This window comes from Leucopleurus acutus (genome assembly GCF_964270905.1).
Source record: "Leucopleurus acutus genome assembly, chromosome: 14".
In the NCBI taxonomy this organism is placed as follows: Eukaryota; Metazoa; Chordata; class Mammalia; order Artiodactyla; family Delphinidae; genus Leucopleurus; species Leucopleurus acutus.
The window spans coordinates 30,666,408-30,694,237 of NC_139156.1; the positions used below are offsets into that span (position 1 = coordinate 30,666,408).

At 35.5% G+C, this 27,830-nt stretch overlaps 1 protein-coding gene across 3 annotated transcripts in view; it reads right to left on the bottom strand.

The window, feature by feature from the left end:
- The window catches only part of LCOR (ligand dependent nuclear receptor corepressor), a 126,457-nt gene that overhangs the window by 7,515 nt on the left and 91,112 nt on the right, over positions 1–27,830 (bottom strand). For 2 of the 3 annotated variants that reach the window (XM_082854529.1, XM_082854530.1), the window contains exons 6-7: positions 26,687–26,974; positions 23,742–23,835 (exon numbers count right to left, since the gene is read on the bottom strand). In XM_082854529.1, the coding sequence (XP_082710655.1) occupies positions 23,742–23,835; positions 26,687–26,924 (332 nt within the window). In that variant the 5' untranslated portion in view covers positions 26,925–26,974. Of the gene's footprint in view, positions 1–14,435; positions 21,180–23,741; positions 23,836–26,686; positions 26,975–27,830 lie in introns of those variants that run through there. The other variant, XM_082854531.1, reaches the window with a different exon arrangement.

A 27,830-nucleotide genomic window follows, 5' to 3' on the forward strand; every position in this document is an offset into this window, starting at 1 on the left:
CTACTGCCTAAATACAAAGAAGTCACCGTGGCAGTCTGCGTTTTATTAATTAAAAATCTGTCTTCTTATTGGCCTCCAAATAGCAGCTGTGTTTAGGAGTCCCACTTTTACCTTTAGCTGAGTACTTCTGCTCACTAGCTGAGAAGCCAAATCTCAAGTGCTAGACTGGTACTTTAAGTGAAAGTACACAAGCTCTGAATGAAGGCTTGGGGAAGAGTTTTATGAGTAAACCACATGGATCTTCTGACAACAACTTCAACTGCTCAGAGCCCTTTATTTCTGTTTTTGGTTCTTGGATGTGTTCCTGATATTTCTGAGATAGGTGGCTACAAATAAGTGAGATATTACTGCCTTTTCAATGCATCAAATACACTCTATGTATATTCTAGCAATACAAGAAAAGAGAAAAAAGGTTGACGAAGATCTATGAGAAGGATTAAGAAATGTCATGGCATCTTATTGTAGAAAAGACTAAAGAGAGAAATAAATGGTTCTCCCCAATTCAAGAAGTGCACTCATGTGAAAATGTCTGGACGCTGCTTCATGGCCGTGAAGCCATGGCTGTGCTCTGGAAGCAGGCTTTGGTGTCTGAAGTTAACAACATGTCTTGAGATTCATGAGATCAAGGTGTGTGCCCAATAAAAGTACAGAGAGCTCTGAAGAAAAACTGAGGAAGCACTTTCTTCTAAAGCGATGCTCACAGAGAGTAAAAAACTGAATAATGATTAATCCTTGGATGATACCTGACTTCCTTTATGGTTATGAAACTTGGATTTGCTGCTGTCCCACGTTTCAATAATTTAATAGTGATTGAATGTTTTAGTCACCCCCAAACTAATGTAAGGTCTTCCAAAGGGCCATGCAATCAGCTCTGAAGCAATGATTGAGACAATATGGCTAGTCCCCAAGGACAAAACAGTCAACCAACCACCAGTAGGTATTATCTATTTCACAGCATCATGGCAAGGGGAAGTGGTGTCTTCACAACTAAGGCATACTGAAGAAACATTGTTAGTACCACTGAACTCTAACCTGGAACAATGCAGTACAGCATTTGGAGGCTGAAAAACAGCATCACAGAGGTGGACACAGACTACACCAACCTTAAAACGCATTTATAGCAGTGGTTTGGGGAAGCTCAGGAGATGAAAAGATTAAAACTGAAAATGGCAACCTTGCTTGAGAGAAAGAGAAATCAACAAAGGGTCGTTTTGTGTGTATTTTCCCGGTAAAAAGGATCAGGGACAATGTACTGGTGAACCACAGGTCCCCAGAGCAAGCAGTAGGGTGCTCTTGATCAGTTACATCCTTGGCCACCTCAAAGCTATCAACCTGGAGTGACTATATCATTTCCTGAAATCCTAAGCTATAGTGGTTTGTAAAATTCTTTGGCAATGATCAGGGGTTTTGTATATTTACCCTATAATTTGTATCTTTTACTGACTTAATTTGTCTTGTGTTTGTCTTAGCTTTCCAAGTAGATGTAAGCTACTTGAGTGTAGGTAGGGGCCACATTTCATGTTTTTCTGTTTCCTCTTAGCAAAAAAGAGGGGGAGGGAAAGGGAGCATCAATGATGCTTCCTGAGTTTGCTTCTTGGATTTTCTTCCTAGGTAGCACCATTTACTGAGATAGGAACACAGGCAACGAAGCTGGCAGCTGGTGATTGTTGGGGTATATGTATCTGAAGAGTTCTGTACACACTGAGTTGAAATTTTTATAAGATGCTGAATCTGAGATATCTGGTAGGCAACTGGACACACAGGTATGAGCCCACTAGTAGCTTCACTTGAATATGAGAACCTTCACATTAATACTAACCTTTGTCCAAGTATCATTAAATGGGCCCTGTAATAATAGCTAACTTTATAACTATAGTAATAAAATTACTTTTGACTGTGCTTCTAAATTACCCAGCTTCCTACCTTATTTGATTTTCTCTGGAAGTTTTTTCAGTAAGACCTATGTTTAGATGAATTTTAATTTCGTATCATTCAACTACTTAATTTCAAAAATTAACATCAACCTTTTTAAAGTTTCATTCTATTACTCTTTTTTCATGTTTTAAGAAAATGGGTGCTAGCCAGCTTTGCCTGAGTTTTAAACAGCTGGTCTTTACTTTGGCTTCTAGTTATTCAATTCTTCCCATAGCCTTAGGCCTTTAATAGAGCCTAAATACAACATTTGTCCTGATTTACTCTCAGACAGTAAGTAGGGAAACCAAAGAGGGGTGAGCTTCTGTCCTACAGACTACTCACTCCTACAGATCACACTTAGGTCAACTCGACCTGAGAAGCACTCTGTTTTATTTTTAGTTCAGTGATTATAGTTGGCATCACATCTGACTATATTAGATTTTTACAAGAACGGTAATTCATCACAGATTTTGAAATCACTTGTTTGAGTTCACGTTTCTTCCGCTCAGTAACAGGACACTTTCTAATAGTTAAAGTCAATTGTTTATCAGTCAGAAATACTTCACCACCACCACTGAAGAGCAGTAAAAGCTTAGGGACTGGTAAATGGGAGGAAGGGCTACAGAAGAAGGAAACTACCTGGATTAGTTCTGTTTCTCTCCTTGGTGAAAAGTGGCCTATGTGACCTTGACCGATTTGTCTTTCTATCCCCAATTCAATGCCTAATTCTTAAGGGTGTGGTAAAAGGATAAGATAATATTCATAAAAAACTTTGAAAGGCACAGTTTAAGAATGATGTGTTGTTTCACAACCCTATCTTTAATGATTTACTCAATGATGTTTTTCTAGATCAGAGGTTAGACGTAGCTGAACTCGCCTACTTTGTCAATACCGCGCAATACTTAAATCTCCAAAGGAAAACATTCCTGTGGTTAATATAAATGGTGGATGGTCAATGCCTATGTTCTCTTAGGGTAAAAGATCAAATAGAAAAGAGATGTGGTAGAGAGCTGAAATGACAATTTTTTAAGAGTCTAGAATGTGGGACGGATGGATTCAGGTAGTCTCTCAGTATCTGCTCTGTAACTACCAATCATCAATGCAACATCATTGATGACCAAAATATATTCTTTTTGACTGAAAATGATCAACAGAGAGAGTGAATGATGTTTGGATGAGAGCTAATCTTAGAAGGAGGGAAAGATAATCCCAGGAAAACAGAAGGGGAGAGAAAGCTTGAGACAATACTTTAGACAGAGTGGACCAAATACTTAAGAGTTATAAATTAATTTAGCTTGATTCTCTTTAAATACAGGAAAACATAAAAATGCATTGTTTGCCCTGCTTAAAGGCAGTAAGAGTTGTAATTTTTGCCAGATAATAATCTGAAATTATGTTCCCTAATTCCTTACTTCTGGTCCTTTAAGCACAGAAAATATAAGTATGTTCAAGGGTCTGGATAAGTCTGCTGACAAGTCCTCACTCTTCACTGGGAAATGCATCTACCCTTGGCTATTTCACATCTCTGTATCTTTCATACCTGGATACAGGAATACTCTAAGGGCTATGACAAAACTGTGAGTGTGTGTGTAGTGGAGAAGACAAGCATGGGGTATGGAGGTTTTTCTTCACTGTCTAAAAGGCCATGTATAGTTGTATGTGAAGTACTGAACAATCAAGTTTTCTTTCCCTAGAACTGAACTAGGAGAAACAGTAAAAGGGTAGGCAAATGTGACATAGAAAAGTGAGAAATAAAGTTCTTAAGATCACAGAATAGAAAGTGGCCTCTTAAAATCAGACAGCTTAACACCTGATTTCCAGGTGGCTGAAATGCTAATTATCTAAATTTGGATTTAGATAGAATTTAGATGGATTTAGACAGAAAAAGATTTCAAAGTTGGGGTTAAGGAGAGATCAGAATTGTGGGTGATGGTGAGATGGGGGTGGGTTCCAAACCCAAGATGTACCTGTAACTCTTCACCCTGTAAGAGTCCTCAGTGAGCCACTCTTGCTGATGGCAACATGGCATCTTGCTTAGGTGTGGAGTGGAAGAAGAGTTGAGAACTACTTCTTTAAAACAAAAGACATGGGCTTCCCTGGTGGCGCAGTGGTTGAGAGTCCACCTGGTGATGCAGGGGACACGGATTCGTGCCCTGGTCCGGGAGGATCCCACATGCCGCGGAGCGGCTGGGCCCGTGAGCCATGGCCGCTGAGCCTGCGCGTCCGGAACCTGTGCTCCGCAACGGGAGAGGCCACAACAGTGAGAGGCCCGCGTACCGCAAAAAAAAAAAAAAAACAAAAGCCATGCAATCCCTTTGTGATAGCTTTCTAAGTTTACTGTGTTCTTAACTAAGTTCAGTAAAAACAGGGCAGAACAAAGGTTCAAAAAATTATGAATTAATACTGTAAACTGGGGGAAAGGAGAAGTGCTTCAGAGGGTGCTTACTGGACATGAAGCCATAATTTGCTAGCTTTTCTGTACCTCATGGTTTAATAAAAGGCTATTACTTAGAGTAGATCTAAATATGATAGAAGCAGTTTAAGGCTTGTATATTGTATCTTCTGTTTCTCGTAAGTTTAGCTAGATTGTCAAATTTATTAAATTACAATAAAAAATATAATTATCAAGGAGATCCTTATGTTCACTCTTTAACGCATTTTCACCCTATAGGAAAGGTACCTGGGAAGCCGAAATATAATCAGAAAGTTACTTGGTGAGTCAGAAGTCAGAGCAAGGGGTCATTAAACACAACAGTCCAATGTTTCCATCTCCTCTCTAGGAATGTAATAAGCTCACAAAACAGACACTTCTGTCAAACTATTTACTTCTGAAAAAATTTTTTTCCCTCTGTCAAACTGATTTTTGCTTCTATCATCCCAGGTAAGACTATGCATGCACGACCATATTACATTACATTTGGTGTTAATTAATGTAAACAAAAGGAGGGAGGGTTCAGAGGCAGTGAAAGGGGATTTTGGACTGGATGGTGTAAAGTTTAAAGATGACAGTTCCTGGAAGTGGGGGAAGAAATATCCCTAAATGATATAACTAAATACTGATTTGATGAGAACACAAATCTAAATTATTTATCTAATGAGTATTATAACTAAGAATTCTTAGAAAACACTTTGCAATAGACTTTAGAAAATACTACGGTAATTTCAGACAAAGAGGACAGACTTCTGCTTATGGTTGATTTGAAACTGCAAAAGTGTCTGTCCCTAGACCTAGACTCACTGAATTACTGAAACCAGATTAAAGAGCCATCTGATCTTAAAGGCACAGCTGACATTTTAGGTCAGGATACATGAGAGCTCATGACAAGTCAGTGAGTCTAGTCTATTTCCTTTTTTGTTTTTGTATCTGTCAAGTAGGGGTTTAAAATCTATGTTGTTCTTTGGGGGAAATTGCTCTTCAATTCCCTTTAAATGACCAGGACAATGATAGACTAAAAAAATACCACTGTTTAGGCAGGATATAGAGGTGCTCATTTCCCCAAGTGAGAGAAAATGTACCATATCATGATGCTCTCTTCAAGGGGGTAAAGGGAAAGAAACATTTGTCAAGGCCCAGCAGTGGCCAAGGACTGTGCAACAGTTTCCCTGGAGTGCAACTGACAGGAGTCAGTCCACACAAGATTTCCACTACAAGAGGAATATATTTCTTTTGTAGTAATAATAATGACGATAATAATGATAACCTCAAAAACCCACACTACCACTCTGAAGGGCACTGTGTATGCAGATGGAGACCGAAAGGAGGCATGGGGAGCTGACACAAACAAACAGAAACCAAAAGAACATTTAAGAGTTCACATGACAGATCTCTGCAACACAAATGTTTTTCCCTCTCAAGAAATAAAGTGGTATGCTTTTTGACATATATTCCTAGTTTCTTTTTGGGTGAAAGGAAGAGGGGAAACTAGCAGATTACATAAATATCCAAATAAGCAATTATCTAATAGTGTCCTGAGTGATTTTTATGGGATTTTCTACACCTTTTCTCATGTTCTCTTGAGGTTCTAAATCTCCACTCTTGAAACCATACAAATCTGTGCCATAATCCTTAAAAGTGGCAAATTCTACTTTTGTTGTCATATAATAAATCACTTAAAATTGACACAATGACAGCACTCCTAAGTATTGTATTAACTAATTATTTAAAGGACCTAGACCACTTTGTAAAATGTAAAAGGACTTAAAATTTAAAACGATTCCTAAGGTAATTTATACAAGATTTAATGTTATTTCTCACGTGTTCACCTCATGAATGTTAGAGGAGGTATATATACTTTAGAATTTAAAGTACAGTAAGAAAACTACTTTTATGTCTACCATTCTCTCTGGGGTGCTCTTGGAATTAACGGTCCTTTTATAACCATCCCTTATCCCACCTCTCTCTGGAAACACTCAAGGCTACTGTTGGAGATGTACTGGAGTGAGGGGAACTAAGCAGAATCATCTGTATATTCGAGGTTTATTTAGGAATATTGGAAGACAAAATATAAGCAAATGTATATGCATACGTACACATACAGGCACAAATACTCAACTTAGGTACTTACTCTACCTCAATCCTTATCCTTAGTTTCACCACTTCTCTTGCTTCCAATATACTATCCAGTTCACCTTGGAGAACACTATATTCTACTTCCCTTGGAGAACACTATATTCTAAGCTCCCTGTCACTATTTCTCCTCCTCATTTTACAGTTTGCTGCACATTACCCAGAACTGCCATCTTCCTAGAGCCCAAATATGATCTCGTCACTTTTTCTGCATAAAATTTCAGTCAATTTCCCACTGCTCACAGTCCATCCTCTTTTAGCACCTTCTCCCTGTGGGCCGTGTTCTTTCTTTCTCACTATACTCTCATGGTTTGTGTCTATCTTTTATAAATAGCGCTTATGCTGCACGGTAACAGCTGACGTGGCTACCCCCTCCATTGGATTGTGAACCTTTCTATAGGTCCAGGACTTCGGTCTTTTTAACGTGGTAGCTTCACTGCCTAAAAACTGGGGCTTAGTACATCTCAGGCATAAGTAAGTGATGAATAAACTAACCAAATAAATTACTATGTAGTGAAAATAATTTTCCCAAGACACTTTTCAAGGGAACTGAAAAGGGCAGAGGTAACATTTTGACACATAATCAGAAGGGAAAAGAAAAAGCTTTCAAAGAAAATGAATTCAAATCAAGGAGGCAGGGAAAGGAAGGGAATTTTGAAGGTCAGACAGTAAGAGTGTAGGCTCCGAACTGTAAGCACACAGGAGGTTGCTGGCACCAAAAAAACAAGTATGAAAAGGTATGGTTTACATAATGGCTTTCAGAAGCCATTAGAATTTCTGACTGCAACCAAGAACAAGAAACACTTCTTACAAAGTAACTCAGTACACACATCACATCCTAGTTTGTATGTGTATGACAACACATAAGATTCAACAAAATATTTATCCGTATTATATGCTATGTACTCTGATTCTTTTTTCTTTTTAAAATGTTGGTTAGAACCCCCTGAACTGATCTTATAACTTACTAGTAAGATATAACTGGCTGATTAAGTTTGCAGAGCTGGTCTACACAGACTCACCAATTCCTAGCATCTCACGAGAGTCTGCTACCCTCGTTATTTTCTTCTTAGTCCATCTCTGTCTAGCTAAAATTATACTACTAGGTTTTCCTGGGAAAAATGTCTCAAGTCATTTTTTTTTTTTTTTTTTAGGTTGTGTCAAGTCATTTTAATAGATGCTGAAATGAACACCTCTAAACTGTGCTAGCTATAATCTGATTTATCTGTTTGAAATGCACAGAACTCCCATTTGGTAAGAGTGTAATTAGAATCTCATTAAACAGGCAGTAGAGTCCCCAGATTCTTTCACTGGAAAACTAAAGGTTTGATGATCAAACACATAAGCACACACACATCCCCACAATCCCACCTAGATCTTACACTGTGTTATACAAACTACCACCACATAAAAAGAAAAATCTATAGATTCGAAGCATGTAAAATTTCAACCTTGAAAATACAAGAAACTCTATACAGTGGAAAGGAAAATAAATTCTATAAATTCTTCTACTTTCCAAACAACTTTTATTCCACTTAATCTTTGAAAAGAAATAAAGAATGATTGATAATTTTGATAATATTCCTCTCAAACAGGACCAAGAAATCAGAAAAGCAGCGTTCCAGGTTTCAATTATAGTTCCAACATTTTTCCATCTCTCATTTTACAGTTAAAACAAGATTGGCTGCCCAATATCCCAGTCTAATATAAACTCATCTGCCTCACTTTCCAAGTTCTAATCAATATAAACAGCTTCCTCCACAACTTTCAATGGGATTTTCTCACTCTCCTTACCTCTCATACTAAATTAATTCCTGCCAGGTACTTTCGCTCCTAGTTTTCATTTATTGAGCACTTGCAAAGAGCCTGGCATAGTGCTAAGTATTTTACATACAGAATCTCATTTAAGCCTTACAGCAAATCTGAGGTGGGTTGCATAAACCCCTTTCACACATAAGAAAACTAAGGCTCAGAAAGGTTCAATAACTTGTCCAAGACCATGTACTATTAGTGAAAGTAGAAGGGCTGGGATTTTAAGCCAGGCCCATCAAATTCTATCTCTTAAACTTGGGATATTCTCTACTCTTCTCTCTATGCCCTACCTATTCACCTCTTCCAGTACTGAATCAATAATACTGATTTCTATTTAACAATGAAGTTTTAAATGCCTCAAATGTAATTTCTTTAGTGGGAATTTCATAATTAAATACAGATCTAATTCTCTTCCTAAAAAGCAATGTAAGTTTATTCAAGAATAAAATTAGTTGATTTAATTAATAGCTAAGATTTAATTAGTTAAAAGTGAATCTAAAAGAAAAATATTAGATTAAATCCCTCATTCTAAGTTGAGTCAAGAGTGCCAAAGTGGTATAAGTATAAAGATAAGTATAATGGTTTGGAATCATGAGTATTAAGGGCAACTCATTATGTGAGGAGGGCGGGCAAGTCCCTTAAAGACCCCAAGTTCCTTATTTTTCATTTTAAAAATGAAAGATTAGGATGGGACCAACAGTGTTTAATCAGTGGGTTAATAAACCCACTATGGTCACAACAATGTGAATATACTTAACACTACTAAACCATACACTTAAAAACGTTTTAGTCTGTAAATTTTATGTCTTTTGACACAATTAGAAAGAGATCTGTTGAATAAACAAACTTTAAAAACGCAAACAAAACAAAAAAACCTGTTACAATTTGAAAATATATAACATGTTCAAGCCTCACTCTTATAAACTGACCCAGGCATCTGTATTGTTAAAAGATTGATTTTCATTGAGTATATCCAATGATCCCCAGAACTCTCTGTGCTCTAACATTCAAAGCAGAACTAGCCTGCACACAATCAGAACAGAAACTATGAATAACATACTTTAAAATTAATCAGAAAAAGTAACTGCTCAATCTAATTTTTGCAAAAGCACTGTCACATTCATACAATTCATAACAAAAACTTAACAAAATGGATCTGCTTTAAATAAAAGGCATCATTTTCCTTTAGAAAATGCTGCAAAGACCTAAGGTTTATAAGAACTTATTATTTAATAAAGGGTTGCTACTGTATTTCTCAATGTTTGAACAGATATAATTGGTGTATTTGCCACACATTTAAATAGACAGTTGCATTTTTAACAGACGCAGAGTTGAAATGGGGCCTAAAAGGCATTCAGGACAACGCTCACTTTACAGACGAAAAAAACAAGTGATCTTTCTAGTACACCAAGTTGCAAGAAATTTATATTACCAAATAATCCCTTATCACTCCAAACTGCTGATCAAATAAAAGTGGGCAAGAAAAGTACAATGAACATTTTAAAACTACCAGTCAATAAACAACAGTATTCTTACACGCCTATAAAAAGCTCCAGGCTCAATAAGATTTCATACTTATGAATTTTGATATACTTTTGCTTACTTCCACGCTGAACTCCAACCAAATCATGACTTAAACTATTCACTATATACCTATCAATCTTTTAAAATGTTCTGAGAACATTTCTTTTCTACTAACCTCTGAAAACAAGCCTGTCTACTCCACTTGTAAATGCAGTTTGATACACTAACCACTTCCCCCTAAACAGCAAAAAGTCCAACAACTTATAAGGTGAATATGATGACTAAAATTCTGTGTTAAAATGCTTACCATTTGGAAGCAAATAATGATAAAGTGGATACTCTGAATACAAGAACAGTTATCTCTTAATGTTACTTAATAAATAAATACTTTGTTAAAAAAAGGTTTTCACTCATATCAGCTACAAAATCTAACAAAATATGACTTGGGTGTATGTTTTTACATTTGAATACAAGTGTCTGGTGAGAGGAGTTCACAGTCCTTGAGGAAAAAATAACAACTCCACAACTCAGAAAGCAGATACCATTTTCCATTTTTTCCACTCCATTTCCCTTATGCAGTTTCCCTGATTCCCAAGAGTTCCTGAATTAATTCCAAAGTATCAGCAGAATCAGAGAAGAAAATTTTGGATTAGAAGAAATAAGTCCTTTTTAAAAATCAGGTCATAACTGAAGAGCTAAGTATCAACATGAAGATAGGATCACTAAAATAAATTCATTGATGAGATGCTAGATTATAATCCTACTACAACTGACCTGGCCACCAATCTAAAATGGATAATGACAAGAAACACGTAGTTATAGCTTTATACAAAGAAATAATAATTAAGTTTCTATAAAAATGTTCTATAGACACATGGCATAACTGAGTAAGGGGAACAAGTGAAGCAAGGAAACAAGCCTGTAGTACCAGCAAGATTTCCGATTTTATAAACATCAGGCCAAAAGGCACAAAGTGTTAGCTAGGCAGCCAAAGAAATGAGACCAAAAAAATTAACTGAAAGATAATCTAGACCAACTACCAACAATAACATCATTAAAAAATACAAAATTCCATTAGAAATGACTGCAAATCACTTCAACCAACCTATATTACATGAATATCATGAGCTTGAAAAAGGAGCTTTCTAAAACATTTTGCTTATCATTTCTGATCTTTATCACTGTAAAGCTGTTTTTATCAGTTGTTTATCAACTTTAACAACTTTATCAGTTGTTCCTTCCTAACCACTTTACAACAGAAATCACTTTGTAATACAAAACTTTTTTTACACCCCGTTTCTAAAACCCACAATATAAATGTTGAGCAACATATATGCTGTTATTTGTCTGGTAAAAGGAAATACCAGCATTCTCCCAAGAATCTGAATTACTATAATAACCTTAATTGATTGACAGCGCTTTCACACTTCTACCTCAAGAGCAAACAAAAATGAGTAAATCATTATTCTTTTTGGCAAGTAATCCCAGAATAAAGTTTTACTCTAAGAAAATTATGAAAAATTAAGTTCAGCAAGCAGGTATTATGAAAATGTCAATGCATCTTGTTTAGCTGATAATATTTAAAGTGAATAATCCAATGAAGAAAGCTGAGGTAGGGGGAGTATCAAATTAGTAGAGAGACAGGGTTACAAGGCAGTACCGAATCCAAATACTGAAGCACAATTTTGAAGCATCAACTTCTAGTTATCTAAGGGATTTCATCTGGAAATAATTCATCACAAAAAATTACAAGCTTTGATTACCAAGTGCATTTATAGTGCACGTTGAAATCTTACCCCTTTTGTGGATTTGTAAAAAAAGCATCATAATCTTAAGAAGTAGAAACCAAGCTTTTAAAACAGTTTTCACAACAAAATTTATTAGAAGAATAGTGGTTTTGAAAAGTCTAGCATCCAGTGAGAACTACCATACACAACATTACAGCTGGGAATGTTTCTCCAAAATGTCATGGTCAAATAATACAATGGAACCATTAAATCTTACACATGCACGAAAGAACTAGCGCGTTTGACATAGAATGCAAAAAAAAGGGGACCACATGGATTAAAATTTTAAGTACTCATCACATACATTAAGACACAGCTTATTTTTAGTCCAGTCAAAAATCAGAACTGCATTAAAAAATTAATGTAGTGCAATCAAACCAAAAAACTTAAATTGTGATCATAAGTGCTCTACTACATAAATGTTGATCATAGCAAGGAACAAAAAGTTCAAATCACACAGTACAAAAAAAAATCTGTAAATAAATATAAACTACAGTACAAGAGAAATATTAAATTATACAATTCCGTCAAACTGTAAACAGTATATTGAAATGAGGTCCATAAGAGTAAAGGGGGTTCCTGTTTTGTTGCATGACACTTGAACTTCTAGAAATCTGAAAGATGCCATTTTCCGTATCTTCAAAGGCTATGGGTTTTATATATGGAGAATTCCTTTTAGATGTAAGATATCAAATACTAAAGCAGAGGAATAATCTATTTTGTTAACCACAGACAGTACTGCAGAAAACAAAAGGAGTTTTAAAGAATAAAGACCTCTAACAGACAAGTCTTAACATTAGAGATGCAAAGGGCTAAAACACTGGAATTAGAACTTCACATCAGAAGAAACTTGTCATTGAGGACTTCTAGGCTACAAAATATACTGACAGAATTGTCTGCTGATATGTAGTCCTAGACCTCTGCTAATTTTTTTTTGACATTTACATACTCATGTTACAACACCAACTTTGGCAGAATCACTACTAATAAAATCAGAGCACTCCTGGCCCAATGGTTCCATCACAGTGGCCAGTGCACAGAATTCTCTAAAGACATTGCATAAACTAGAATGTAGAGGTCAGACACCCAAGGACCAGTGCTTGAATTTAGTAGTAGTATGGTGAAGAAGCAAGAGCCACATTGAGGAAGAACTGCATCTGTTATAGTTTACAGAAGCAGCAAGGAATGTCGTTTAATTGTGCTGGCTATTAGTGGCATTTAAAAATATATAGTTTAACTGTGTATGTGTTTGTGTTGCATGTGCTGGCTATACATTTATGCACATTTTGTCTTTTTAAATACACTGTTAACAGGAACCCCCATATTATCTGCTCAGTAGTAATAACTGAATATATAGAATGCCACTATAAGAGTGTGAGGCACCGTGTGCTGGAGAGTTATATGCAGCTTTAAAATCTGTTTGGCTGAGTTATACCTGGATACCTGAACTGAGTTTTTAAGTTGACATTCATCAAGGATGTGCTACCAGCACGTCAAAATAAAAGCAAAACAGAAAAATACAAGTCACTGTTAGGTTTAAGAATAGCATCAAAGTACCTGAATTGAGTGAGAATAGTGTGTAAACTGTCCCTGAGGGTTTTTAAACAGTGTGTACAAGTTGGATTCCTAAGAACATTAGCTATATTTAACAGTGTGGACTGATAAAATACCAATGTTTGACAGTTTAAAGTGGAGGTTATAAAGAATTATACGCAAACACTCCGAATGTATAGTTTATATGTTTCTTCTCAAAGCAGCAACAAGCTGCTGTAAAGTATACATCCCATCAGAACAAGCAACATGTGGGAGTCAGATAAAGGTTTCTATCTTAGTCTGGTTTTCTGACAGCACAGCATATCAATATCCAATGACTATATCTTTCCTAGATCAGAATGTAACTATAATTTTGACTAGCAATATAGGATTAGACTTTTAATCAAACACTTTGCTATTACATACTAAAATTCCTTAAACTTACTAATGCTGGTATACTAACCTAGTTAATTATCCCCCCCTTCATTTTAGAAATATACCCTTCCACAACTTAAAAACATTAAGATCCATTTTCAGTCCTCTGATGTAAAAAGCATGTCAGTGAATTAATATTAAAAATTTACACAGTAAAAAGGCCTGAATTTCAGCCAAAGATTCTAAATACTGCTCATTCCCTGAAGACTTAAAGGGAGAGAGAATCCCTACCCATTTTCCTAGTGATTTATTTTTCTAAAACTGTCTGACACAATTTTTCATTTTGGGGAACTTCCCCCTCACCTCCTCTCAAATTCCAAATTCTTAGCCTGAAATGCTTAATGAAATGGGGAAAATGAGGCAATCACTTGGAATTGCTTGAAAGGTATAAAATGTTATTGTCTTTTTAAAAAATAAGACAAGAATTATTCATATAAATGTGATCTGACCCCATATTATGTAGTATGTTTTATATTTTTAAATAATCACCCTAAAACTTACAGTACCTAAGACTCTGAAGATAAATTAAGACTTTAGTGTTGTAACAGAAAAAGTGCTGAATTATCCCTTTTCTAGTACTTTAAACATTTCAGACAAGTGCTTTCCTAGTGACAGTAAAGTTTACTATATACCCTTCCACCAAGCAGGAAACAAAGTCACCTGGATGAAACAAAAGACTTTTAGGAGTGTAGCACCGGGTATTTACCAAATAACAGATGTTGTTCAACTCATTCTGAGGGGCTAAAAATATTGTAGATTGAAATTCTATTTGGCTATTGTATGTTAAAAATCCCTGCCCTACTGTGTCAGTGTCCTGTGTCCATCCCTCCCGCCCCCCTCCCCCAGTCCCCTTACACACTATCCACTGAGAATCTAATCTCTCAAGAGATTATTTTAAAATTTATGTTTTCAGGACATACCTGAGAAAGGGTGCAATTATGCAGAACAAGGAACCCAAGACTGCACTAATACTGGTTACAGGTTCATAAATTCTTTCCCAAGACAAATCTAAAAAGTCTAAGAGGTATGGATCTTCAAATATGTCTTACTGCTTTAGATTTTTTTGGTATGTGTGTAGGGTCATTTCCAGTGTTGAAAAGATCATCTTGAGCCTGTTCAATGACAGTTCAAGATGGGGTAAAGAGTTTAATTCCATATTCAAACAATAAAGATTAAATATTATGATTATAATATTTGCTACATCCAATAAATTTATGATTAACTAAAAGTGCTTGCTTTTCGGCTTTTATTGATATAGCTATAAATGAACTGGAAACCTTAAAATTACCCTCCTAATAGTTGCAGAATTAACTCATATTTTATTGTCAAGCCAACATTAATTTGCCTTTATTCTCACTTTTCAAACACTCTAAAAGATTTTTCTGACTATCAAATGAAAGTGGCCCAACTTTACCATGTGATCTATCCTGCAACTCATTTTTAGTATTGTAGGGCAGAATCTTTAGCTTTTCCTGATCTACATACTTTCCCCATCCTACTTCCCAACTCCCTCCTCCAATCTCCTTCATAACACTTAGGGCACACAGCTACAGGGATAATGTCTGCTTCTTTAAAAGGCAACTGGGAGTTTATTTGGGAATAAGAGACAGAGAATATGCAAAGAATTTCCTCTATTTTCCCTTCAGTCACCATGTTCACAAATCCTACTTAAGTCTCAAGGACAGAATGTATCCAAAAAAAACCTAAGAAGACTTTGGAGGTCTGCATTCCTTGTACCACGATTATACTTTTTTCCTTTTCAGTAGAGCTTGAAAGCAATTAGATTAAAAAAAAATCCCTATATAGCTTAATAAAGTTTCCAAATGGGCTGTTTGGTTAAAGCCATTAAGTTTAATAACACTGGCTTGACCGTAGTATTAATGAAGACCTAATTATAATGGAGAGGTAACAAGGAAAACAATCTTTGATATCTTCATGAAGGTCAAAATTTAACCTGTAACTTTTAATGTCTCCTATAAAAGACTAAGTGGAACAATTCAGTCTATTGCCATATTCCATCACCAATGACAGCAACCTGAATATATACATATCAGAAAAGGATGGTTCACATGAAAACAACCTCTGGCATTTAGTTAAAGAAAGAGTAATTTCAAAAGCAAAAATATGTAGCTTGAAAATTAAATCTACAGGGATAATAGCTGTTAAGAAAATGACACTGAGCTGTCATATCTGCTGTAACTACTCAAAATAATTTCAGGTTCTGACATTGGGCTGCCTCAATAATTTGTTTTATAAAAATAACTGAATCCAAGCTTCACTATTGTGGGTCAATGAAATATAAGAGACTCACAAAGGCTTAGAACCCAGCCTCGCACCATGTGCTTACTTGGGGGCAGGGGGAGAACACATAGCTCACTAGCAGCTCCAAGGCTGCTATGTACTGCCTAACGACAGAAGGTAGTTATGATATGGGCCTTTGCAGGTAGTCATTTTTAGTTTAATTTAGAGTTCTCTCCAGAAAATTGGGAACTAAACTTCTCATTGTGCCTTACTGTTTTACTATCTGATCCCATATAGCTCATCTTACATATAGCTCAGGTAAAATGTTGGGGAATGGAAATGCCAACTGGTTGAGGTAATGGTTTATATAAGATAACCAGAGTTCTAAAAGCACTTCAATATTGTAAAGTAAAAGTGTACCAAATAAAGCTAATACACACTTCACACTTGTTGAGCTTGCTCACCAGAACTGAACAGTAATTAACTTCACTTAAGGACCCCTATTATCACACAAAGCCTTACTCATATCCATGATCTGCTGCAGCAAAGGTTTATCAAGCAACATCTAAACTTCAGAATAACAACAAACTTAACATTAAAAAGTATTATACACAAATATAAATTATTTTTCCTGAAAGAGAGACCTTGTCCTTCACGGTATTTGGGGAACAGAATAAAGTGTATAGCTCATCACAAACACAGTTCAGTCACCTGTAGGCCTACTAAACAAAAGTAATATAATACATTACTGTCAAGCTTGATGACTGTTTCAAAAGTGAGAAAGCTAATGATCAAAATACCAACTAGATATCCTTCCACGGAATTAGTGTTTTTGATTTTATAGTGCCATAGCTTATCTACTCTACATCTATGTTCTCTCATAAAAAAATGTAGGAGTTGATTTTAAATACATTATCTCCTAATATTATTTTGAGTCATATCATATAGTTGGAGTAATGTCATCATCTGCCTACTGAAAAATGAAAGGAGAAAAGGCTTTTGTGACAAAGATAGCTGTGAACTATACTTTCCCATACCATAAAAATGGTCAGCTGTTGTTTGGGCCATGCAAAACTCTGATTAGCAGAAATTAAGCATGCGAATAGACCAATCTCTATTACACATTTATGAGGATGTTCCCAAACTAGAATATCTACACTGAAAGTGCCAATACAGAATAGTGGCAAATCAAGAGGGAAACCAAATATTACGGGATCACTGCGGCACCACGACTGACATGACAGCCAGCCACGTGATGAGCCACATCCAAGAAACACATGGTATAATGGAACTCTGAACACAAAATTTAACATTAAAAGTGCACCTGAATATTACAAACTAACTTTACAAAACCTACAATAAGGTAAAATATATATCTTTTGAAATATTCAGCAGCTTTCTGTATTTTTTTTAATTTTTTTTTTTTTTTTTTGGAGAGGCTCATGAAATTTAAAAGGGACCACTATCTAATTTCAACCATGCTTCACAAAACAATAATGGCTATTTTATATTGCAGTTACCAGTGTAATGCAATTAGTGCTTTAAAATAATCTACACTCAAAAAGAAAGAGACCGACCGACCTTTGGAGGAAATATTCAAAAGCTTCTTGGAAAAGAAAATTTACCTGAATATCAAGTCATGACTGATCTCAAGTGTAATGTTTAAAAGCTTCACAGACATGAATATTACAATCTTCAGGTCTCAGGACTTTTAATCTGAGAAAGTTTAGAGTTTGGTTTGTTTTTTAAATTCACTTTCTAACCAAAACAAATAATAGAAGTACTCAAATTTTCACTATTTACAACTCTCAGCCTACAATCTGAAATGACACAATACAAGTTCTCTTATTTAAACTGCAGCATTAAAGGGTAGGCACACCATTCTTCTGCTGCTCGATTGTCATCCACTGAAACACACATAGAAAATATTTATGTTAGTAAAATGATCACTCCATGTACACTACAATGACAAAATTTACATAACTCAACTCATACATCACTTTAGAGACTACCACATAGGATTAAAACCTCTCTGAACAGTAAAACTCTACAAAAGTTGAACTTTTAGGGCCAGATTTTTAAATGGGCCTTTAATGATGCCTTTCTGAGGGGATAAAAACAAGCACAAATTAATTGCTCAAAGGACGTTTTTGCAGCAATCTTGGGCTACCGAATACCCCCAAATATCATGCAAAAAGGTACCATGGCTGCAATTAATTGTGTGTGACAAATCGAGTGTGGAACAAAGGAGGTGTTCCTTCATAAGCTTAGTCCTTTGCTTTCAGCAAAATTTCTACAACTTCCTTCAACTGCAGATGAAAACCATACATTTCATTAAGTATTTTTTATTGCAACTTCCAGCTAGGCTAGAAAATACTGCAGAGTCATACACTGCTCTGAACCCAAACTGCTTTTTCTGTTGAGAAGACTAGAAAGCTAAGAGGAAACAGGCTCAGTCATCCACTGATTAAACTGCTACACAAAATAACCAAACCAAAAGAGGAACCCAAGCCCAGGCTATGTCAAGAATGTGTGTATTTTAATAACAGCAATGGTGTGCCTAACCTTTGAACACACAGGTTGCTGAGGGAAAACTATCCTTAACCTAATTAACTGCTCCAAAGTTTCCAGGCAAGAATTTATGCCTTGGGAATATCTGGACCTACTTCTCAAACTGTTAGTGTCCATCAGAAATCATCAACCTCAATTTAACGCTCCAAGTTTTGATTTTATTTTACACAAAAACTCCAGTGATATTTTTGTTTTTGGTTAAGCATTTAGAAGGGGCTGACCACCTTTCTCAGCAGATTAGAATATAGGGTGTATGTGGGGTGGATTTTGTTTTGCACAAAGAGTAATTTTAATTTGGTCACAATGCAAAATTAAATTTCATGGGCTTTATTTACCTGTTATTCTTGCAAAAAAGTTGTAGAAAATAAATGTTCCAAACCGTATCACTGTAATTTTAAAAGCCCATCTCAAAAAAACCCTTAGGTGTTCTTTAAGGAGTGCTTATACAAAACACAATCTGAAAGGTCCTGAACTGTGTGCTAAACAACCATAAAAATCAGCTAAATATCAGAAAAAGTTAAGAAGGGGACAGTATGTAGGATGCCAAAAAAAAGAAAAAAAAGAGTTCAAAGCAACAAATAAAACTAAAGAAAATCCCTGCCCCCTTGTACTAGTATCTGAATTAGTTAAAAAAAGAATTGCTAAGCAGCTTGACTTCTGATTGAATTATTGTCAGAACTGAAATGCAACCTAAATCATTTTAGGTTACCTTGGGGTTGTGTTCTTTCTCTCACCACAAACATGGATTCTTCACTTATGTGGATATTTGAGCAGATTACTGAGGCTGTAAAATCTAGATACCACTTTTGCAATATTATAATTACTCACACACATTTCCCCCTATTTCCCCCATCCCCCAATAAACAGATCTTAAATATTTTAAAATAGTTGCTGCAACTGACATTTAGTTGTTAGTTAGCACATGATCAAATCTGTAAAAGGATTTAAGAATACAAAGAAACTTAATTTGCTAAAATGAGGCATCCTCTATTGTTTTATGTAATGTACCCTGACTGCTCCTGAGTAAGAACGGAGCTCGTCCTCCATGAGATAAGGCTATATCCTCACTTGTTGGTGAGACCAAATTCTACCCTTAGAAAATCCCAAATGAAATAACAGCAAAGGTAGTGTTTACAACGTAATTGAAGCATTTTTGAAGGTAGTGTGTGCACATTTTCCACCTCCTTCCCCCCTCTGGGTGAGCACTAAATAGATTGCTAATTTGTTAAGTAAACTTAATAGTGAGAAGGAAATCATAAAATGTTAATTGATCCAAATAATTATTTATCATTGAATAGCCAAATTTCTTAAATTCAAAAGTTCATTGTTCTTAGTTTCTTTAGTTTAACCCTTAAATTAGTTGAATCTCAGAAGAAAAAAATGTGAATAATTTTATAAGATGGCTTTCCAATTTGCAATGATAAAGCTCCCAATATGACAGAGGTGGTCTCTAAAAGGGGGCTTTTTTCTTTTTTCTTCTTTTAAATAAAGGCAAATATAACTTAAGGAAAAAAAAAAAAGAAAAGCATGCAGGCTCTACAGGCAAGGAGTCCACTTCCATGTATCTGTTCTCTGTGAGGTAACTCAATTCTCTTTTGTAGAGAAACATGCAAAAGGCCAAACAATATCCCGAGCCATACTGCACACGAAAATTTTAAAATATGCAACATTCAGAATGCACCTTTCACCCCTGTACACACAAGTCAATGCAAAATCTGCAAAGAAACAAGTGTCACAGTAAATGAAGTTAGGTGCAAGCAATGACAGCTGAACAATGCAGTAGTGCTCACCCAGTTTGTACAGTAATTGGCACTCTACAGTATTCCTACTCATTTTTTGATTCATTTGCACTTTGTGCTGCCTCTCCCTGGGGATCTAATTCAATCTTTACAGAAACATCTGGCCCCTCCGACCTCATTAACTTCATCTTTTTCTTTGGAGGGTTTTTCAAAGTGCCCAGCCTCTCCTTTACTTTGTACTCCAGTGTACTGTGGGGAATCCCATAAATACTCTGAGCTTTGGAAACACTCATTTTTCCACTCATAACCACTGAGATTGCTTCCTCCAGTATCTCACTGTTGTACTGTCTGTAACGCCCTCTTTTCTTCCGAGGCTGCTTGGAGCCAGGATCTCCTTCTTGATCCGATGTGGGATATGGCTGTCCAGAGGTAGACTGCTCAGCATCTGAGCCCCAAGAATCGGGTCCAGCATCTAACATGCTTTTTCTATTTTGTTTTGGAAGAATAGCCCTTAATTTTTTACTAAGCGCGCTCTCCGTTTGTGAACCCATTACCAAAGAGCTATAGCTGTACTGATCACCAGTGCGATTTTCCCAAGAAAGATCCATTCCTCGAACTTGTGGTATCTTTAAATCTACAGGAGATGAATGGCTCACATCCTTTTTCCCATCTTGTTTTGCTTGAAGTGCCATTTTTGGAAAGGCAGAGTTTTCTGCAAGAAAAGGAAGGTCACTGATGTTGTTGAGTGCACCATTTCCCCTGAACTTCATACGGCTGAGGTTGAACTCATAATGTGGTTTTGCCCAAGAGGCTTCCCTGGATAATATTAAGTGCTGTCCATGATTCTGTAATCCAGATGGTCCAAGGCTGGCAGCTGTGGACAATTGGTTTCTGCTCAGTAGTTCTTCACTAATCTGCAGGGATCGAGCCAGTGGAACTTTGAGTGATGTGGAGTGTCCAAAACCTTCCCTGGTTCCATCCTGTAAGCTTCTTGGAGGTACCCCATCACCACTCCGAAGTCCGTCTGGGCGGTACTGGCTGGGTCTCCCAGGTCGCCTAATTGGATGGAAGGAAACTGATGTGAGCAGGACTTGCACAGGTAGGGAGGGATGGGTGAGGGGACCACTCCTTTATTAGAAGGCCTTGCTTGGGTAACATCACTTTGTGTTATTTTTTTATTTTCTCTAAAATTTAAAAAAAATGGTCTCGGCAGTTAGTTTTAAACTTGTTCACAAAAACAAAAACAAAAACAAAAAACAAAAAAACAAAAAGAAAAAAACCAAGAGCTTTTGGGCAAAGAAAAATTAAACCTGTCAGCTGGTCTCTGGTTGGGTTCACAAATATTCGGAGAAAAAGTTTCGCGCAACTGTCTGAAAATAGCACCTTAATTATTAATTACAAAGTAATCATCAAGTCTCCGTAGATCTACAAAGAATTGTGTTACCAACGTGACGTTACCACTAAACAAGTACAGTAATAAAAGAGTAAGCCAAATAATTTATTTTAATGCAACATAATTCAACATTCATGACAACCAGCTATAAAACTGGAACAATTTACATTGGTGGAACCCACAGATAATTGCTCATTTATCCCACAAACAAGTTGATGTTCTTATCAAAAAATCAAACAATTCCAAATGACATTTCTTATTTTGCTTGGGAAAAAAAACCATGGCTACCAGCCCCATGGGGGGAAACCCCAAATCAAAACAAAACAAAATACCCATCAAATTATAACTTACCACACTTCTTCATTTTAAAACACCATTAGTTGCAGATACATGAGTACCACTGATTTTCCATTTGAAATAATCCAAGCTTTAAAGAAACTACCCTTTATTTCCCCCAAAACTTTGTTCCTTAAAGTCTACTCAAAGTAATTATTGTCAGAGGTATATAAACAATTTTTTAGCATTTTTCTTTAGTTAAAAAAACCCTTCTTCTTAAAATACCAAACATTAATTTTAAAATTTTAAGTGGACAGCTTTCAAATAATGTTTAAAAAAATCAACTACTTACACAAAGTTAATTCATAAGGCTTTCATTTTTACAATAGAGAAAGATTATCAATGATAAAACTGCAACTGGTAAGCATGCCTAAGGGGAATAATTACATTAACTAGGCACAAAAGTGGAACTTTGCAGAAATAATGGTAAACCAGCTATATTCTCCAAAAGTCTACAGGGACTCTGACGTTACCAGTAAATAACACATAACAATTCAGCTAAAAGATGGGCAGTACTGCCGGTGCTTTTGTCTTCCAGAAAACACTACCACAATCAAAACATTTACTTTCCATTCAGAGGGACAAACACAGCAATTTCAACAATATAATACATAGACCTGGTGGCCAAGTTTAAAGTGAATCTTAAGCAAGGGATGCATTTACGCAAACAGCACTCAGGCTTCTCTTACGTGTGTCCTTAATTACATAACTCAAGTTTTTTGACATATAAATGGAACCAAATGATTTGGGACCATGATGACTTAGATCTATATTTAGTATGAACTACAGTGGAAAAAAAGGGCTTAAGAAAAAATGGTTAGTAAACTAGGCAAAATGGATTAATGTTATTTTTAGACTGAATAAAGGAGAGAAAAAGGAAGATGATGAAATTTTAGAGAAAATAAAGGGAGCATTTCAGAAGTCAGTAAAGGAATCCTTCAATTTGAAGGTAATTAAGAATAAGTGGAAAAAGGTTAGTCCATTTAGGGTCTGCTTACTCCTTTGGTATCTAAACATCTTCCCCATGTTGATATTCTAAAAGTTAAATAAACCTAAATATTAACTAACTTACCAAAGTTATGTTTCATATTTAGATGAAGCTTATTTTTGGTCACAACACAGTTTTATGGAAATGCCTTCCCAATATGGCATCTAAGCATCTTCATTAATACCTGACCATTTAAAATAGCTACTATGTACACACAGAGGGAGAATTAGACAATTCTTACATCATAAAACTAGGTGGTCAGAAAATTCACTTTAGTCTGCTAATCGCTATCAAAACTGAGCATGTAATAATGTCTTGGCAGCCTAAGATGGTTATCTATCAACATCTACAACCGGTCTTATCTAATTAAAAACAAAAAATACACACAATTATTTTCTGAACTGCCACACAGAATTAAAATTGCAGTTCAAATCAACAAACCAAACCAAACTAAACCAAACCAAACCAAACCAAACCAGAAAAAAACGAACAGCCCCCATACTCCAATCATTAGAGATACCAAGTTAAATATTGGAGCCCAATTTTCATTCAACAACCTCAGCACACAGAATACTGCCTTCACATGTGAACTCTGGAATTATTTAGGTTGGGTTTCACACTCCCAAACACTCAACAACAAAAAGTCCAAAGACATTCTTGCCATATTCCTGATTATTTACTATTTGTACTAAACTGGCAAAATTGATCTATATTTGCCAATTCTAGATTTCAGATTGTGCTTTTACTTGATTGATAGACTAAAAGTAATTTTACTAAAGGCTCACCTATAACAGTGTTATTCTAAAGGATCAAGTTTTAAAACATACAGGGGAGATTGGCATCAATCTTTGATAAACTGTCCCCTATAAAACTGTGGAAGGCCACAAATATTTTCCCTTACCCGTTCCCTTGAGTACTGGAGCAACCTGGAGAATGGCTCAGGGAAGTGCTGCCAGCACATGGACTTTTCTTAGTGGATAGATCAAGTACACCGTCTGTAGAGATACAAAGAAACACCTGAGGATATTAAAAACTGGGAGCAAATATGAACTGAATAGGCTAAAAATGTCAAAGCAGTAGGCTTAGTCAACTAAACAGATAAAACTAGCCATATATTTTGAGTTACAAAACCAATTTACTAATAGAATCAGGATATTTTTCCTCCTGAAGTGACATAAATTTAGCAAAGTTTGTTATATCTCATATATCCAAGGGTTACATATTTCATTAATAGGGCAAAAGAAAAGGTAAAGCATTAACGCTAAAGATGTTAAGATATAGTGAGATATTAGAAATAGCAGTATACACAGTATGAGGTTCTGTAATGGAAATATGAGACATCATTTTCTAAATTTACCTTGATCAAAGTATATGAGTTTAATGCCACAATGTCGTATGAATTATAAAACCAAATTTCTCAAGAGCTAAGTCTAGCTGAAACACCAGGAGTATATAAAAGTTAGATTTGGAAAATTTTAAATACAGAAGTCATTTTAAAAACAAGTTTATATGGTTATCGTAAACATATATAACTGTACAAAATAATATGTAAGATGAACCAGTTGTTAACTGTTTATAATTTGCATGTATCCTCTTCGGACACATCTGCAAAACTTGTATATTTGGAGTCAATCTTTTGGGAAAAATCAGCAGAGATTCAAAATTTACTTGCTGATATTTAATAAAGGCAAGGTTTTTCGATGAATAAGCTATTATAAATTGATGAGCAAAGTTTAAGGAAAGAAAGAAGAATGAAACAGTCTTGATAGTGATGGGAGCCTCGGGGGATAACCATTTTTTTCTTTTACTGATGCTAGATCAAATCACAAATTCATGTTATTAGAACATAAAATTAGAAGACTTTATTCTCCCCTAAAGACTTTTTTCCCCTCATAGACACGTCTAGAAAAGAAAACTCATAGTCTGAATAACTTTTAAAGCTGCCATTCTGTCCAAAATTAACAGAGAAGAAAGATAATACTCAATGCCTCTGATTTTCAGTTGGCCAGCAGAGATGCCTGCTATCTAGCTATGTTAAAAATCACCCCAATATAGAACCCACTTGGGACTTGTATCTGAGGACACTGTAACTCCCTATTTCAGGCAGTTAGAAATAAATATGCAACTGAGTTTATAAACCAAAAAAATCCCACAACTCATACACAGTAAGTGTTGTCCTTTAGAGTCACTAATATTTCTAAAAACGTAATTTTATAGAACCAAGTATCCCATTAGCCATCTAACCCAATTAGATACCTAACAAGCAAATGCACTGCTTAAAATATTTCCAACCAAAGATAGCACTATTTTCAGTCTGTCTAATCATATTATAGGCAACATATTTTAAATCTACCACTGAAAATATTGTGATTTAAGTTGAAAACACATTAAAATTCATTAGGAGATATACTTTTAAAAATTTTGTTTCATTTAAGGTTTATATACTATAATCCTATCATCTAGTTCAAATTTCTCTTGGTAAGAGCATGCCATCAACACAACATACCACTCAAGCATAACACTAACCTTAAGAAGTTAGACCAATTTGTATTTTTGTATTGTTAATCTCCATTATTAATACTTTAGATACAACCTCTATGCTGTCATTCTATTGTAAACCTGAAGCTTGTAATGCAATATTTAGAGCAAACAGATTTTTAATGAAAGTTACCAATCTGTGGTAAAGAAAACAATCCTCAATAAAATAGAAAAGAACAACTTTACAAACACGGTAACCAAAGGTACAACTAGGAGGTCTAGGAGGCCTCCTGCTAGGAAATCTCTCAGAACTTAAGAGATTTTGATTGCTGCTCACTACACACAAAGAGAAAGAAGGCAAAGGAAAGCTATTTAGAAAAATATCCTTTGATAAGCAACTAAAGCCAGTCCATTGTCATTCCTTCATAAACAACTTAAAATAAGCAAAATAAAGTTCTTTCAAAGAGGTTCTTAGAAGAATTAAACTTATTTACTTTGCAAAATAAACATGTATTTCTCACCAATAAATCCACACTTTATGAGATTTCTATGGCAATAAAATCTCAGTACTACAGATATCACCAATTTACAATTTGTAGTGGTTCAAACAGTGGCAGAGTTGAAATGCTCACTTCATCTTTGTGAAATTAAAGGTAAAATGAGATCACAAATCAACACGGATATTTAATTTACTTAAGAGAGTAACTTTTCAAAGACTCAAGAAATATCTGCTATGCAAAACTGACACCCTCTTAACCTCTTCACTTAATTAGGATCCTCACCAACAGATTACCTTTTGAAAATACTCTAATTAGTTTATAATACAGTATATGTATGTATGTGTGTGTATTTATAAAATACTGAATACAGATAACAACCTGGAGTGTGTCTACTGTCTTCTCAATATTTCTAACCTCATGAGTTTCTTTTTTTTAAATGCAGATAACACATATTTTTGCCTCATGATCTCATCTGCAGAATATGACTTCTATCTGACAAGATACATTTATTTCTCAGATAGGTGCTAATCCTAAACATTGATGGAAAGGGGGGAAAGTTAATTTTTCAAAGGGGTTTAAAAAACAATGGATATGACAATGCTTGGGAAAGTGTGAACTACTTCTACAGATATGAACAGCTGTAACCACCGAACTTTCTGGGTGGTACATCAATCATGACTACAAACTACTGATGGGTAAAGTAGCCAATTTATACTTCTTCTCTATCATTGCAGAGTCAGGAATAATTTAAAAATCACATTAGTTTATCCTATTATTGCTTCTGGTGCCCTACTTGCCAGTACTTTTTTTTCTCCCCAAATTAAAAGTATTCTAATTGGACAGAGGAGATCTTGACATCAAACCATACCTTGTTCGCTAGGTTCTGACTGAGACTTTCTGACAGTAAGGTCCAGAGGTGAGTCTTGGTCAGCCATGAGAAGTTTGCTGAGCACAGGGTTCTGAGTAGTTGCAGCCGTGGGAGAGGTGGTGACTGGAGATGCTTTCAGCAGGCTTTGGTTCTTTGTGCTATTGGGCTGGCTGGGGTCCTGAGTAGAGCTATTTTTTGAGGTATATTCAGCAGCAAATTGTTGGATCATTCGCTGCATGATCTCACGGGCCACTAGGGGAATATTGGGGTCGGAGACCCAGGGACTGTCTGTAAACAAAGATTTATTTACTTTTAAAGTGGGACAATGTACTAAAAAGAGACAGCTTTCAAGCAAACAAAATTTCATTTTATTTTTTTTCTTAAAATGCAATATCCTAAAAATAGTATTCCCTCTTAGAGTTATATTTTTAATCTCCAGGCTTATAAAAGTTGCAGATTTTTAAAAATAAAATTTTAATAAAATTATTTCTAAACACCACCCCCACCCCCCGATTATGAAGTCAAATAAAGGGATAACCAATAGTATATCTTATGGGCAAGAATCACTTACCTGATACAGAAATCCCAAAACCCTTTTTAAATGAAATAATTACTCCCCTGTTTACCACCTATAGATTACATCTGGTTTCCCCTAGATCTTTCCTCAACCATAGCTTCCTATATAATTGAAGAATGGAATGCTCAGTTCATGAGGTTTAATTTACTTTCTGCTAAAAGTCTGAAGGCATATCAAGATTATAAAGGAGATAATATTAAGATTCATGATCGGCTAGGGCAATAGTTGTCACATTTTAATATTCATGAAAATCACTTTGAGGGCCTGTAAAAACAGATTGCTGGGTCCTATCTCCAGAGTTACTGATTTAGCAGTTCTACAGTGAGCTCAGGAACTGGCATTTCTAACAAGTTTCTAGATACTGCTGGTCAGGGAACCACACTTTTAGATCCTCTGCGCTGAGTTTAAATGGCAAATCTCAAAAGCCTAAGACCATGTACGTTTCATAAGTTCTTTACACTCTACCAACCACTGAACACAATAGATAGGGAAGCAATAAAACAAACATCTAAATTATCAATTTCCAGTCAATGTTAATTTAAAAATAAAGACCGTATGAATTCATTA